The sequence below is a fragment of the Heptranchias perlo genome, chromosome 5 (assembly GCF_035084215.1).
Source record: "Heptranchias perlo isolate sHepPer1 chromosome 5, sHepPer1.hap1, whole genome shotgun sequence".
Taxonomy (NCBI): domain Eukaryota; kingdom Metazoa; phylum Chordata; class Chondrichthyes; order Hexanchiformes; family Hexanchidae; genus Heptranchias; species Heptranchias perlo.
The window spans coordinates 126,106,076-126,121,403 of NC_090329.1; the positions used below are offsets into that span (position 1 = coordinate 126,106,076).

A 15,328-nucleotide genomic window follows, 5' to 3' on the forward strand; every position below is an offset into this window, starting at 1 on the left:
AGCCGAAATAAGGGAGAGCAGGCAACTCGGACTGTGCTCATTATAGGGCAAAGGCCCCTTCAGTTGATTAGCACACTGTGCTGTCAAGCTCTGGGATCTGGGTTCCAATCCATCCCAGCCTTACAGGCTGAAAGCTGTCAGTCAGCTGCATAAGTTCTGAGTGAAATGAGTTGAGACAGTCTCAGTCGGGACTTGATCTGGTACAGATGAGGCATATCGGCAGAAGTGTCAATGTGTGTGAACTTAAAATAATACTTGCGCTTCTGTCAAAATGTTTTAAAGCGCTTCACACAATGAATTACTTTTGGCATATAATGACTTGTTACGTCGGCAAAAGATCTTATCACAAGATAGCTTGCTCTGGTCTTTAACTGGTGACTGAACAAGCTCCTGATCTCGGCTACAAGTCCTGCAAGTTTTTCCTCCCAAGTTGGCCTTTTAGGAGCTCTGCCATCTATTACAGCAGCGGAGCAAGCTGTTTTTTGTTTAAATCATAAAACCACACATTTCTTCATCATTGTCTCATTATATCTGTGGGCTGGAAAGTGGTAATACCAAATTAGCTGTGCTGCTTTTAGTTTAGTACAGAATGACAGAAGTCACAACAAGAGGACAGAATGTTTTCATTAGGAGCACTCAACCTGTTAACACTTACAAGTACAGCCAGACTGGTTAAATCCAATACTTCCCATCATCGCCTCCCTTTTGCATTTCACGAATGGACCACGAGTCAACTGCACCGCGCCCCATCAGCTTGGCTCAATCGGGTGCACAAGGCTGTGGGTTCAAGCCAGGGCAGTCCGAAGCAGGGAGTTCTCCCTCATGTTCTGACCAGCACTGCACCCCTCAGAAAATATCACTCGAGAGAACAAAGAGGATTGACTGCTCGTTCGCCTCAAGGTCGTTTGTGGGCTGTGACTGGGACAGAATGGCTGTTGCATTGCCTTACGTGACAGCAATCGCTGGACTTCAAAAAGTAATTCACCATACGAAGCGCTTTCAATGAGAGGCCGGCCAGGAGGGCACTGGAATGGTCAAGTCCGAAGGTGACAAAAGCACGGATGAGCGTTTCAATGTCAGATGGGCTGAAGTAGGGACGGAGGGGGGCTGAAGTAGGGACGGAGGGGGGCAGATGCTACAGAGGGGGGGGAAGTAGGCGGTCTTTTGCGATGGAGAGGATATGGGGCCGAAAGCTCAGCTCAGAGTACCCCATAACGAAAAGAAAAAAGAACTTGCATTTATATAGCGCCTCTGACTATCTCAGGATGTCCCAAAGCACTTTACAGCCAATGAAGTACTTGTGAAGTGTAGTCACTGTTGTAATGTAGGAAGCACGGCAGCCAATTTGCGTGCTTATTGAACCTGCAAACAGCAACGTGATAATGACCAGATAATATGTTTCAGGTGTTAGTTGAGCGATAAATTTCGGCCATGACATCAGGAGAATTCCCCTGCTCTTCTTCAAATAATGCTGTGGGATCTTTTACAGGGCCTCGGTTTAATGTCTCATCTGAAAGATGGCACCTCTGACACTGCAGCGCTCCCTCAGTACTGCACTGAAATGTTAGCCTACGCTATGTGCTCGAGTCTCATGCTCCCATGGATACATTATTCAGCAGGCAACAGGGACGTGAAGGCTGCAGAACCACTGAACGGGAAAAGTCAGTCGCTAACAAAAGTCACTGGCCTGGAGTCAAGAAACAAATTATACTATCCTGCTCCACAAGTACTCAGTGTACCTTTACAACACACCCAGGTGCTTGCTAAAAGGAATGCACAGAAAGCTTCCTGGTGTATGGTAGCGCCGTATCTGGGTTGGAACGCAGTCACCAGGTCCAGTCAAACTTCCACTCCCCTCATTCAGCCGTCACTAAACTATACCAGTCTCAGTCGATGGGCCCAATGTTATTTCCAGTCTCCGTCCAGTGCAGTACAGTAGGATATAATCACAGATGCTCTACAAAAGGATGCAATTAAACACAAGTTACTGATCCCCTGATTCCTCACCCACACTTACCCATGTGAATTTTTGCGTTATCAAAAGATATAAAACAACAACTTGCATTTATACAGCACGTTTAACACAGTAAAACATCCCAAGGTGCTTCAGAGGAGCATAATCAGACAAAATTTGACACTGCGCCCCATAAGGAGATATCAGGGTGGTTTGGTCAAAGAGCTAGGTCGGTTTTAAGGAGCGTCTTGAAGAAGAAGGGCGAGGTAGAGAGGCGGAGAGGTTTAGGGAGGGAATTCCAGACCTTAGGGCCTAGCAGCTGAAGGCACTTCTTAAAAAGAAAGATAGACTTGCATTTATATAGTGTACCATATTGTTGACAGTTAAGTAGCCAAATGCAACAGCCAAAGTCCCAAAAGCAGACATAAGGTGAAGGAACAGTCAATGGGATTTATTTTTCTACTGTTACTGGTTGAGGGAGCAGCGCGGCCAGGATACCAGGCAAACTCCCTGTTGTTTCTCTTGCTACTGCCACAGTATCCTGAGCAGGGTCTCAGACTGACGGCGTCTCCATTGATTCAGCGCTCCCACTTTGGCTCACTTCTGTTCGCAATGTTGAGTGAACGCTGCATTCTCGGCCATGATACGGTCAGCAGAGACTCTGCCTGGTTAGGTCAGTGAATGTTTGCAAAGCCATTGGAACGCCGAGCCCAGTTTTACGGGTAGGGATGCATTGGGGGTGGAGGGATCAATAGACGGCCGTTGAAGATCGGGGAGACTTGGGCGTATTGTAGTTATGCACTTAACCCAAAATTCTGCGATCTTTTAAGCCACATAATTGGTTTGGCCAAGGTCACGTGTGTCTCTGGGTGCAAATAAGAGGGGGGCGGGGGGGAAACAAAAAAAATCAAGGTCACTGTGTCCAGTTGTAGTTGCCTTACTTTAGAAACTAAGTGAAGGCCAGAGAGAGGTTGCAGAAGAGATTCAAGATGGAGTGTCAGGCTTGTGTTCAAGTCATGGGGGTCGGGGCCCAAACCCAGGACCCAACTCCCTCCCTCTCTCCCTCTGACATATCAGTGCTTAGGGAATGGAACGCTCTCCATTCTGGACACCCAGTGGCAGCACCAAGCACGGCCAATTCGCGAGGGCGAGATGCAGAATAAAGTTGCCTCTACTCCAACCCAACAATGTTGCTCAGCCCCAATCTCTGAAGAGCACTTCCTGAAACCTCAGGGTGACAACTGTTCCATTTCTCACACCAGCCATTTACAGGCACGGCCGCCAAGTTAATAACAAATGAGAAGTTCTGTTCTGCATTCATGCTAAATAGATAAAGCCTGCCCAAACTCATTCCACATAGGATCCTTGCTACTGTATGATTATACATAGAAATTACAGCACAGAAACGGGCCATTCCACCCAACTGCTCTATGCCGGTGTTTATGCTCCACACGAGCCTCCTCCCACCTTACTTCATCTCACCCTATCTGTATATCTTTTTATTCCTTCATGTACTTATCTAGCTTCCCCTTAAAGGCATCTATGATATTCGCCTCAACTACTCCATATGGCAGCAAGTTCACATTCTAACCACTCTCTGGGTGGTTGTAAAAATGAAGGGCATTTAATTAAAATACCTTATTATACAGAGGGATAGTTCCTTAACGCAGTGTACTTACTGTATAGTTATATTTATGCTTCAGGTTCCATCTGCAGATTGGACACTGCCCTGAAGGATTTGGCGGTTCAGAAGCCACCGAAGAATCCTCTACTTTCTTTCCTTCAATCTGAAAGCAGAATCAATGAGTGTGACCATTACAGAAGGTGACATGGCGTTTCTATTGGTTGGTAACAATCCTGAGTTCAAAGGATTCCTCCAAATAAAACGGACTTTTCCCAACTGCAAAGGAAGAAGATGGAGTCTGCCGACACGAGCCAAGGATAGTCTGTCACCACAATCCTGAACATGACTTTACAGCAACTCTTATGCCTGAGAGTCTCAAGAGTTACAGCTAGTTCTCCAGACCCACCCTGCCAGTATAAACATGGCGTATCTGGAAGACTAGCAGCAACAGCACAACTACAGAACTATTTCCACAACGTAAATGCGAGGGGGTAGGGGGCAGAGAGATCGAAAGTAAAGAGCCAGAAACTCGTAAATAGAAATGGTCACTTTGGCTCACTGTGTTTGCAGCAGTGCAGTGCTGAGTAAACACTGCATTATCGACCGTATATGCTTCATATCAGATGGTCAACAGAGGCTCTGCCTAGTCAGGTGAAATGAATGTTTGAAAAGCCATTAGAACGCCATATAGAGTAAAGAAGGAGAAACTGTTTCCAGTGGCAGAAGGATCAATAACCAGAGGATACAGATTTAAGGTGATCGGCAAAAGAGACAGAGGCACAATGAGGAAACATTTTTTTTTAACGCAGCGAGTTGTAATGATCTGGAATGTACTGCCTGAAAGGGCGGTGGAAGCAGATTCAATAGTAACTTTCAAAAGGGAATTAGAAAATACTTGAAGGGAAAAAATTTACAGGGCTATGGGGAAAGAGCAGGGAAATGGAACTAATTGGATAACTCTTTCAAAGAGCCAGCACAGGCACGATGGACCGAATGGACTCCTCCTGTGCTGCATCTATGAACACCGTGTCCAGTTTTAGATGCACTTACATTAGAAAAGAAATGAAGGCCACAGAGAGCATGCAGAAGAGACTCATTATGATCGCAGAGGATGAGAGGCTTTAGTTGCAAGGAGACACTAGAAAATCTAGAGAACTAGAAAATTAGAGTAGAGAAAGTGGAGATCTGACAGAGGAATTCAAAATGATGAGAGATTTTGATATATTAAATTGGAAAAACTGATCAGTGAATCGGTAACTAGAGGGCATAAATTTAAGATCATCGCCAAAAGAATGAAGAGAGAGGTAAGGAGGGTCGGTTTTTTTTAACCCTGTGGGTCATTATGACATGAAATGCCCTATCAGAAACAGTGAAAGCAAAATTCATAATTACTTCTAAAAGGGAAGTGGATCAATTTTGGAAAAATATTTAAAAGGGGAAAGATTGGGGAATGGAAGTGGTCAGCTCTTCCAGAGAGCCGGTACAGGCAATGGGCCAAATGGCTTCCTTCTGTGCTGTAAAATTCTATGATTCTACAGTGGGGTTACTATTCTGGACGGATGAAATCAAATGGGCCAAAGAATCCTCTTCATTCAAACCTATCTTGTACAACACAAACATTTTGAAGAACACATAACATAATTCTCGAGACCCTGTTGAATATTATGTGAAATCAAGTCTGAGTTAATAGTGCAACATAGCTCCTTATCCTTTTTCTTCTCTCCATCAATACTGCGAGCAATGTAGAAGTACCTCAAGATTTACAATCCACTATGGCTTGAGAAACTCAAAACAGCTCCCACTGCTTCCTCATCACTTTATCTTGCATTTCAGCAACATTCTCCTCCAATCTCAATTCTTCAGTCTTCCCACTTTACTCCGTTCCTCACAATCTCTGATTCTTCTCCCTTCCAATTTCCCTCTTAAACTAACTTAAATCCCAAAAGCAGGGACTTGTGTTCATTCTGACATCCCTATGGCCTGCTTTAACTCCTTTTAGTCACCTAACTTTAACTTCACTCCAGTGGTTCAACATATCCCTTTCTCATTTCACTGAATTCATCCAACTATCTCCACTGTTCTCCCAACCTTGATAACTCTCCAAAACCTTTCATCCTTTTACGTAGAAAACTTCAAGTCTTTCAGCTCTTAACGTTCCCATTCGTCACTACTTCAATGCTTACCATCAGCTTTGCTATCCTGGATGACCTCAAACAACCCCTCTACATTTCTCTGATCACTCTTGTAATTCAGTTACTCTCCTAGACCAGTACTCTCAAACTCAGCTTCATACTCTCAAAGGGTGGTAGGTCTGTGGAATTTGCTGCCCCAGGAAGCTGTGGAAGCTACATCATTAAAAAAATTTAAAACAGAAATAGACAGTTTCCTAGAAGTAAAGGGAATTAGGGGTTATGGGGAGCGGGCAGGAAATTGGACATGAAGCTGAGTTCGGATCGGTCAATGCCCTGTGGGTGGCGGAGAGGGCCCAGGGGCTATGTGGCCGGGTCCTGCTCCGACTTCTTGTGTTCTTTAGATTTGTGGTTGGGATCAGATCAGCCATGATCTTATTGAATGGCGGAGCAGGCTCGAGGGGCCGATTGGCCTGCTCCTGCTCCAATTTCTTATGTTCTTATGTTCTTTTGTCAGGGCAGGTCCCACCAAACATTCTCAGCTTCTTCATAGAACCTTACAGCTCAGAAGGAGGCCCTTTGGCTCATTGTGCCGCCTCTTTGAAAGAACTATCTAATTAGTCCCATTCCCCTGCTCTTTCCCCACAGCCCTGCAAATTTTTCATCTTCAAGTATTTATCCAATTCCCTTTTGATAGTTACTAGTGAACCTGCTTCCATCGCCCTTTCAGGAAGGGCGTTCCAGATCATAACAACTTACTGAGTAAAAAAATTAATCATCTCCCCTCTGGTTCTTTTGCCAATTATCTTGAATCTGTGGCCTGTTTACCGACCCTCCTGCCAGTGGAAAGTTTTTCCTTATTTACCCTATCAAAACCCCTCATGATTTTGAACGCCTCTATTAAATCTTCCCTTAACCTTCTCTGCTCTAAGCCTCTGACGCTCAGTTACCATGGATGCCGCTTCTAGTGATAGCTAGAAAGTACTGAGGGGGAAGATTTACATCATGGGGAAGGGGGAGTCTGAGACCACGTCTCCTCCTCCATTCCCTCGACAGTTTCCCCTTGGTTTAAAAAGAATACTTGAGGGACTTAGGGAAAAACATACTAACACACGGGTGGCCTGAACTTGGCTCATGCACCTCTCTCAGACTCCTGGTCAGAATGTAAGAAAAATCTGATCATTAGTTAGATGATCCTCCTCTCATTGCCAGTGTCCAACCTCTCTTTTTCCACCCCGAAATTTATTTTTTCCATATATACTATTGTAACCACTGCTTCGCTCTCTTGTTCAAAGCTTCAAAATACATCCTGCTTATGTAGTTTTCCTCTTCCCTGCATCTTCAGTGATTTGAAATGAAGATCGTTTACATCAATCTTATCCATCATTGTACAACTCCTTAACCTCCCTTAGTTTCTCCCCCCCCCCCCCCCCGACTTCATAGAATCATACAGCACATAAGGTGGTCATTCGGCCCATCGTGCCTGTGCCAAATCTTTGAAAGAGCTATCCAATCAGTCCCATTCCCCTGCTCTTTCCCCATAGCCCTGTAAATTTTTCCCCTTCAAGTATTTATCCAATTCCCTTTCGAAGGTTATCATTGAATCTGCTTCCACCGCCCTTTCAGGCAGCGCATTCCAGATCATAATAACTCGCTGGGTAAATTTTTTTTTCCTTGCATCTGGTTCTTTTGCCAATTACCTTAACTCTGTGCCCTCTGGTTACCGACCCTTCTGCCGCTGGAAACAGCTTCCCCTTATTTACTCTATCAAACCCTTCATGATTTTAAGCACCTCGATCAAATCCCCCCTTAACCTTCTCTGCTCTAAGGAGAACAATCTCAATCTGCAATAAAAAGACTTGACCCTTCACCTAGGGTTGTCAACCTAAAAGAAAATGCACAACTTGCTCCTCCCCCAAAGCTCGATATTATACTCAGACGTTGATAGTTTTAGTGACTGATCCTTTCTTCAGTGTATGGTTGGCTGCGCTGATCAGTTATAGCACATTTTTAGACTGGATGAGAGACACTGAGGTTGCCGTACTCACCGTTATGGTCTGTCCATCCTGGACCCTTATAACTGTAAAGCAAAGAAAACAAAAGGCAATGTTTAAAAACCAATATCTACTGTACAGAAACTACCTCTACAGGAGTAGGCCATTCAGCCCCTCGAGCCTGTTCCACCAATTCAATTAGATCATGGCTGATCTGTATCTTCACTCTATTTACCCTCCTTGGTTCCACATCCCTCAATACCCTTTTCTAACAAAAATCTATCAATCACTGGTTTGAAATTTTCAATTGCCTCTTTGGGGGAAGAGAATTCCAGATTTCCACTACTCCTTGTATGAAGAAGTGTTTCCTGACAATACCCCTCAATGGCCTAGCTCTAATGTTAAGGTTATGCCCTGTTTTTTATAGACCCAAAGCAAAAGGCCTTCTCTTCACACCCGTTTACATATGTCTGTTAAACTTCTCTTGACATGATCAAGCTCGTACACAGATGAAAGGTTGATTGAAACATTAAGAAAAACCTTCAAGAACAGATTTTTTTTGTGAGGATATGTTCCCTCTATTTCAGATGTTTTCTTGCCCCTCGTTTTCTGAGTTTCTCCAAGCCTTGTACTAACCTGCTCCCAGTCCTCAGACTATGCTACTCTTGAACCTGCCACTAGTAGTTGTACAAGTCCAGCCTGTTGCTGGCTTGCCTTGCATCCTGTATCACCAATTCTGAACTCATTTCCCCCCCCCCCACCCCCAAAACCTTTGCCATCTACCAGTGCCAGGTCTGTAACCACCAGTACTTAACCCTAGCTCAAATGGCCCATTCAGGCATAATCCAAATTTGGAAGGAGAGAATCAATCATTGTATTGCTGGGTAGTTTTCACATTTGAAGTGGACACAGTATAAAGGTTCCACACACCCATCATTACACTTTACCAAAACCTAGAGACAATTCTGCAGTCATCACAGCAGCATCCCTCATCATCTTGTTGTCCAATAATATAGTGTCACTGTGCTCCCAATATTCTTCCATCACACAGTATCATGACCATGACAGGGTTTTGCTAGCTTTTGCACAATTGCTAGCACAGCTTCATTAAAAGATAGGCTGTAGCAGGGGATTCTAGCAATAATAATGATAACCCTGGAACTATGCTATGTATCACTCTGAAAAATAGACACAGTTCTATAACTTGACATAAGAAATGATGGAATGAGAAAAGACCATTCAGCCCATCAAACCTGCTGCTTGCACAGATCACATATAACTCATTCTGTCCAGAGCTCTATCTTACTCCTTTAATCTCCCACAATCCAGATTATCTATCCATCTCCACTATGCAATCCTACTTAATTCTTGGGACATTATTCTACGTTAAAGGAGCTATAGAATGATACAGAAGGAGGCCCATCGTGCCTGGTCTTTGAAAGAATTGTCCAATTAGTCCCACTTCCTTGCTCTTTCCCCAGAGTCCTGCAATTTTTTCCTTTTCAGGTATATATCCATTTATTGTATTTACTTTGCAAAGCTGTCATTCCCCTGGACTCAACAAGACCCATACACAGGAAGAGAGAGCAGAAAGAAAAAGGTATTCCATATGCTTCCTTAAAAAAAAAATTCATAATTAAAGCACTTCATAACCAATAGGTTACTTTTGAAGTGCAGTCTTGTTATGCAGGTAAACCTGGCATAAACAAGACTTTAAAAAAAAACACACACAAATAAAGTGAATGACCAATTTCAACAGTTTAGTATTTTCAAGGGGAGGAAAGGAAGTATGAAAAAGGGTATCAGATATATAATCAAAAGTAAAATACTGCGGATGCGGGAAATCTGAAATAGGACCATATCACCCTAGCACCAGGATGGTATGTTGCCTCCCTGGTGCTAGGGTCAAGGATGTCACGGAGCGGCTGCAGGACATTCTGAAGCGGAGGGTGAACAGCCAGAGGTCGTGGTCCATATCGGTACCAACGACATCGGTAAAAAAAGGGATGAGGTCCTGCAAGCAGAATATAGGGAGTTAAGAAATAAATTAAAAATCAGAACCTCTAAGGTGGTAATCTCAGGATTACTCCCAGTGCCACGTGCTAGAGAGAGCAGAAATAGGAGAACAGACCAGATGAATGTGTGGCTTGAGAGATGGAGTAGGAGGGAGGGGTTTAAATTCCGGAGGCATTGGTCCGGATTCTGGGAAAGGCGGGACCTGTACAAGCTGGACGGGTTGCACCCAAGCAGAACAGGGACAAATATCCTCACGGAGGCATTTGCTAGTTCTGTTGGGGAGGGTTTAAACTAGTATGGCAGGGAGATGGGAACCAAAGGGCAGGTACAGATAGAACAAATTCAGACCAGGAAACAGGAAGTAGAAAAGCAGTTAGTGACATAGTTAGCAACTCATAAAGGCAAAAGAAACAAAAGTTAAATAGTGTTCAGCATAGGAATTTGATGGGGCTAAAGAGTATAAACTTCAATGCAAGGAGTATTACAAACAAAGCAGATGAGCTAAGGGCACAGACAGACACATGGCAGCATGATATCATTGCTACAACAGAAACCTGGCTCAAAGAGGGGGATAATTGGCAGCTCAATACCCCTGGATATAGAGTTTTCAGGCAGGATAGAGTGGGTGATAAAAAAGGAGGGGGAGGGGTAGCATTATTGGTTAAAGAATCAATTACAGTTGTGAGAAGGGATGATATGCTAATTGGATCATCAATCGAGGCCATATGGGTTGGGCCAAGAAATAAAAAAGGGGCAGTCACACTACTAGGAGTGTACTATAGACCCCCGAATAGTGAAAAGGAGACAGAAGAACAAATATGTAGGCAAATTTCTGAGTGCAAAAATAAGAGGGCAATAATAGTAGGGGACTTCAACTACCCGAACATCAACTGGGATTCAAACAGTGTGAGGGGCACAGAGGGCGCAAAATTCTTAATCAGTGTCCAGGAGAACTTTTTTAGCCAGTACGTGACAAGCCCAACAAAAGGGGATGCAATTCTAGATTTAGTCCTGGGAAATAAAGATGGGCAAGTGGGTGAAGTGACAGTGGGTGACCATATTGGGAATAGTGACCACAATTCAGTTAGTTTTAGCATTATTATGGAAAAGGACAGAGTTAAATCAGGAGTAACTGTTTTAAATTGGGGGGGAAGGCAAATTTTACAGAACTCAGAGGTGATTTGGCAGAAGTGGACTGGACACAACTACTTGAGGAGAAATCAGTGGCAAGCCAGTGGGAGGCACTAAAAAGTGAATTTCTACAGGTACAATGCAGTCACATCCCCTCAAAGAAAAAGGGTGGCACTGCCAAATTTAGAGCCCCCTGATGTCTGTGGAATTTGCTGCCCCAGGAAGCTGTGGAAGCTACATCATTAAATAAATTTAAAACAGAAATAGACAGTTTGCTAGAAGTAAAGGGAATTAGGGGTTACGGGGAGTGGGCAGGAAATTTGACATGATTTTAAATTTGAGGTTAGGATCACATCAGCCATGATCTTATTGAATGGCGGAGCAGGCTCAAGGGGCCGATTGGCCTACTCCTGCTCCTATTTCTTATGTTCTTATGTCTAGAAGTATACAGGGCAAGATGAAGCAGAAAAAGAAAGCTTATGACTGTCACAGAAAACTAAATACTGCAGAAAGCCTAGAGGAGTATAGAAAGTACAGGGATGACGTAAAAAAGGAAATAAGGAAAGCAAAGAGAGGGCATGAAAAAATATTAGCCAGTAAGATTAAAGAAAACCCAAAGATGTTTTATCAGTACATTAAGAACAAGAGGATAGCTAAGGAAAAGGGAGGACCTATCAGGGATGATAAGGGTAATTTGTGTGTAGAAGCAGAGGATGTGGGTAGGGTTTTAAATAATATTTTGTCTCCTTATTCACAAAGGAAAGGGATGATCCGGACGTAGTAGTTAAAGAGAGGTGTGAAATATTGGATAAGGTAAACATAACGAGAGAGGAAGTACTAGAGGGACTGGAATCCTTGAAAGTTAATAAGTCACCAGGGCCGGATGGATTGTTTCCTGGGCTACTGAAGGAAGCTAGGGAGGAAATAGCAGATGCTCTCATGATCATTTTCCAATCCTCACTAGATACAGGGGTGGTACCAGAAGACTGGAAGACTGCAAACGTATTACCATTGTTTAAAGAGGGTACGGGGGAAAAGGCCGAACAATTATAGGCCGGTCAGTCTTACCTCGGTGGTGGGCAAACTATTAGAATCAATACTTAAAGATAGAATAAACTGTCACTTGGAAAGGCATGGTTTAATCAGGGATAGTCAGCATGGATTTGTTCAGGGAAGGTCATGTCTTACAAATCTGATTGAATTCTTTGAGGAAGTGACAAGGAGGATTGATGAGGGTAGTGCAGTGGATGTTGTCTACATGGATTTTAATAAGGCATTTGACAAGGTCCCACATGGCAGACTGGTCAGAAAGGTAAAAGCCTTACAGGGAAATGTGGCGAATTGGATCCAAAATTGGCTCAGTAACAGGAAACAAAGGGTAAAATTCGTTGGATGTCTTTGCGAATGGAAATCCATTTCCAGTGGTGTATCACAGGGCTCAGTGTTGGATCCCTTGCTGCTTGTGGTATATATTAATGATTTGGACTTGAATGTAGGGGGCATGATTGGCAAATTTGCAGACAACACAAAAATTGGCCGTGTAGTTGATAGAGAAGAGGATAGCGAAGAGGGTAGCTGTAGACTCCAAGATGATATCAATGGGTTGGTGGAGTGGGTGGAAAAGTGTCAAATGGAGTTCAACCCGGAGAAGTGTGAGGTAATGCACTTAGGGAGGGCAAACAGTAAAAGGGAATATATTGAGAGGGGTCGAGGAAGTAAGAGACCTTGGAGTGCATGTGCATAGGTCCCTGAAGGTGGCAGTACAGGTAGATAAGGTTGTGAAGAAGGCACATGGAATGCTCTCCGTTATTAGCCGAGGTATAGAATACAAAAGCAGGGATGTAATGATGGAACTGTATAAAATGCTGGTAAGGCCACAGCTGGAGTATTGTGCGCAGTTCTGGTCACCACATTACAGGAAGGACGTAATTGCTCTGGAGAGAGTGCAGAGAAGATTTACAAGAATGTTGCCAGGACTTGAAAATTGCAGCTACGAGGAGAGATTGGACAGGCTGGGGTTGTTTTCCTTGGAGGCTGAGGGGTGACTTGATTGAGGTGTACAAAATTATGAGGGGCCTAGAGTAGACAGGAAGTATGTTTCCCCTAGCGGAGAGTTCAAGAACTAGAGGACATATATTTAAGTTGATTGGCGGAAGGATTAGAGGGGACGAGGAAAAACTTTTTTACCCAGAGGGTGGTGGGTGTATGGAATTTGCTGCCCAAATTGGTGGTAGAGGCAGGGACCCTCAACTCTTTTAAAAAGTACCTGGACCTGCACCTAAAATGCTGTAAGCTGCAGGGCTACGGACCGGGTGCTGGAAGGTAGGATTAGAATGGGCACCTGATTGTTCTTCGAGCCGGCGCGGACATGATGGGCCGAATGGCCCCCTTCTGTGCTGTATCTTTTCTGTGGTTCGATGGTTCTCAAACAGAAAATGCTGGAGCTCAGCAAGTGAGGCAGCATCCGTGGAGAGAGTTAACTGATCTACACTGATGCTGCCTCGCTTGCTGAGCTTCCGCAGCTTTTTCTGTTTTTCCATCAAATACATACTCGTTCCCCCACCAGTTTTGATGGAAAACTGGGGGGGTCTGAGAGGTAAGGGGAGGAGCCGAAAAAAACAAGCTCCACCCAGACATGTCAATCAAAGAGAAGCTCCGCCCCATCTCCGTCCAACAATTTCTTTAAAAATTCTCTCTCTCTCTCTCTCTGCCATTTTGAGTTTCTTTCTGCCTGCATGTGTAATAGACACAATGTATATCTAGTGTACTGGGACGTGCTGTTCTCTGTGACTGGCCTGTTTGAATAACAACGACACCTTTTGATTGGTGTGATGCTGTCCCAACATAGTATAAGATATGCGATTTGAGAACCTTTTCATTCATTCATCTGACGAAGGAGATAATCTCCGAAAGCTTGTGATTTTAAAATAAATTTGTTGGACTATAACCTGGTGTTGTAAGATTCCTTACATTTGTCCACCCCAGTCCATCACCGGCATCTCCACATCATCCAACAAAGGGGGCAGCAGGGCGCGCAGCCGCCCCAACCCGCTGTCAATCAATCAAAGACAGGGCCCCGCCCCAACCCGCTGTCAATCAAAGACAGGGCCCCGCCGGCGATCAAAGACAGGGCCCCGCCGGCGATCAAAGACAGGGCCCCGCCGGCGATCAAAGACAGGGCCCCGCCGGCGATCAAAGACAGGGCCCCGCCGGCGATCAAAGACAGGGCCCCGCCGGCGATCAAAGACAGGGCCCCGCCCCAACCCGCTGTCAATCAAAGACAGGGCCCCGCCCCAACCCGCTGTCAATCAAAGACAGGGCCCCGCCCCAACCCGCTGTCAATCAAAGACAGGGCCCCGCCCCAACCCGCTGTCAATCAAAGACAGGGCCCCGCCCCAACCCGCTGGCAATCAAAGACAGGGCCCCGCCCCAACCCACTGTCAATCAAAGACAGGGCCCCGCCCCAACCCGCTGTCAATCAAAGACAGGGCCCCGCCCCAACCCGCTGTCAATCAAAGACAGGGCCCCGCCCCAACCCGCTGTCAATCAAAGACAGGGCCCCGCCCCAACCCGCTGTCAATCAAAGACAGGGCCCCGCCCCAACCCGCTGTCAATCAAAGGCAGGGCCCCGCCCCAACCCGCTGTCAATCAAAGGCAGGGCCCCGCCCCAACCCGCTGTCAATCAAAGGCAGGGCCCCGCCCCAACCCGCTGTCAATCAAAGACAGGGCCCCGTCCCAACCCGCTGTCAATCAAAGACAGGGCCCCGCCCTAAACCGCTGTCAATCAAAGACAGGGCCCCGCCCCAACCCGCTGTCAATCAAAGACAGGGCCCCGCCCCAACCCGCCGTCAATCAAAGACAGGGCCCCGCCCCAACCCGCTGTCAATCAAAGACAGGGCCCCGCCCCAACCCGCCGTCAATCAAAGACAGGACCCCGCCCCTCGCCCTCACACGCCGTGCCGTGCCCCGTGCTCCCGGCCTCCTCACACTCACTTTCTCTCAGTCCTCGGGCCGGCACCAGCCCCGGTGCGAGCTGCAGCCGCTTCCCTTTGACAGCGTCTAGTAAAAAGCGCTGAGCGGAGACCCAGAGACAGGGAGCCGTAGGCGCGCGGCTAACGGCCAGCAAACTCCGGACCGCCGCCGCCATCTTCAAGCAGAGCGGAGGATGATTCCCGGCCCCGGCCCCGCCCCTTCCGGTTCCGGCTGTCACTCAGATTCAAAACAAAAGGCGGGAAAGGTTGGAGCGGGAACACGTGACTGAAGAGGATTTTACAGCAGTCAATTCTGCACTATTTACATTAAAAATTACACATCTTTAATTTTTTTTCCCCGTGCATTTTATGGTAAAACACAGTCCTTTATAGTAGGATCGTTATCCCATTGCCAAATCCAAAACTGAACAAGAGGGCGATGGGGCAGAAAGTTGTGATATTTTTCTCTGTTGATGATGAAAATTAATTGAAAACCTTAATAACGAATT

General features: G+C 45.6%; 1 protein-coding gene across 1 annotated transcript in view; it reads right to left on the reverse strand.

Annotated features, from left to right (window-relative positions):
- mrps18a (mitochondrial ribosomal protein S18A) overlaps positions 1 to 15,025 on the reverse strand; it is a 72,803-nt gene extending 57,778 nt beyond the window's left edge. The window contains exons 1-3 of the mRNA XM_067985175.1: positions 14,842 to 15,025; positions 7,756 to 7,787; positions 3,634 to 3,741 (exon numbers count right to left, since the gene is read on the reverse strand). Of these exons, the coding sequence (XP_067841276.1) occupies positions 3,634 to 3,741; positions 7,756 to 7,787; positions 14,842 to 14,995 (294 nt within the window). The 5' untranslated portion in view covers positions 14,996 to 15,025. The remainder of the gene's footprint in view (positions 1 to 3,633; positions 3,742 to 7,755; positions 7,788 to 14,841) is intronic.
- Positions 15,026 to 15,328: the final 303 nt, after the last annotated feature.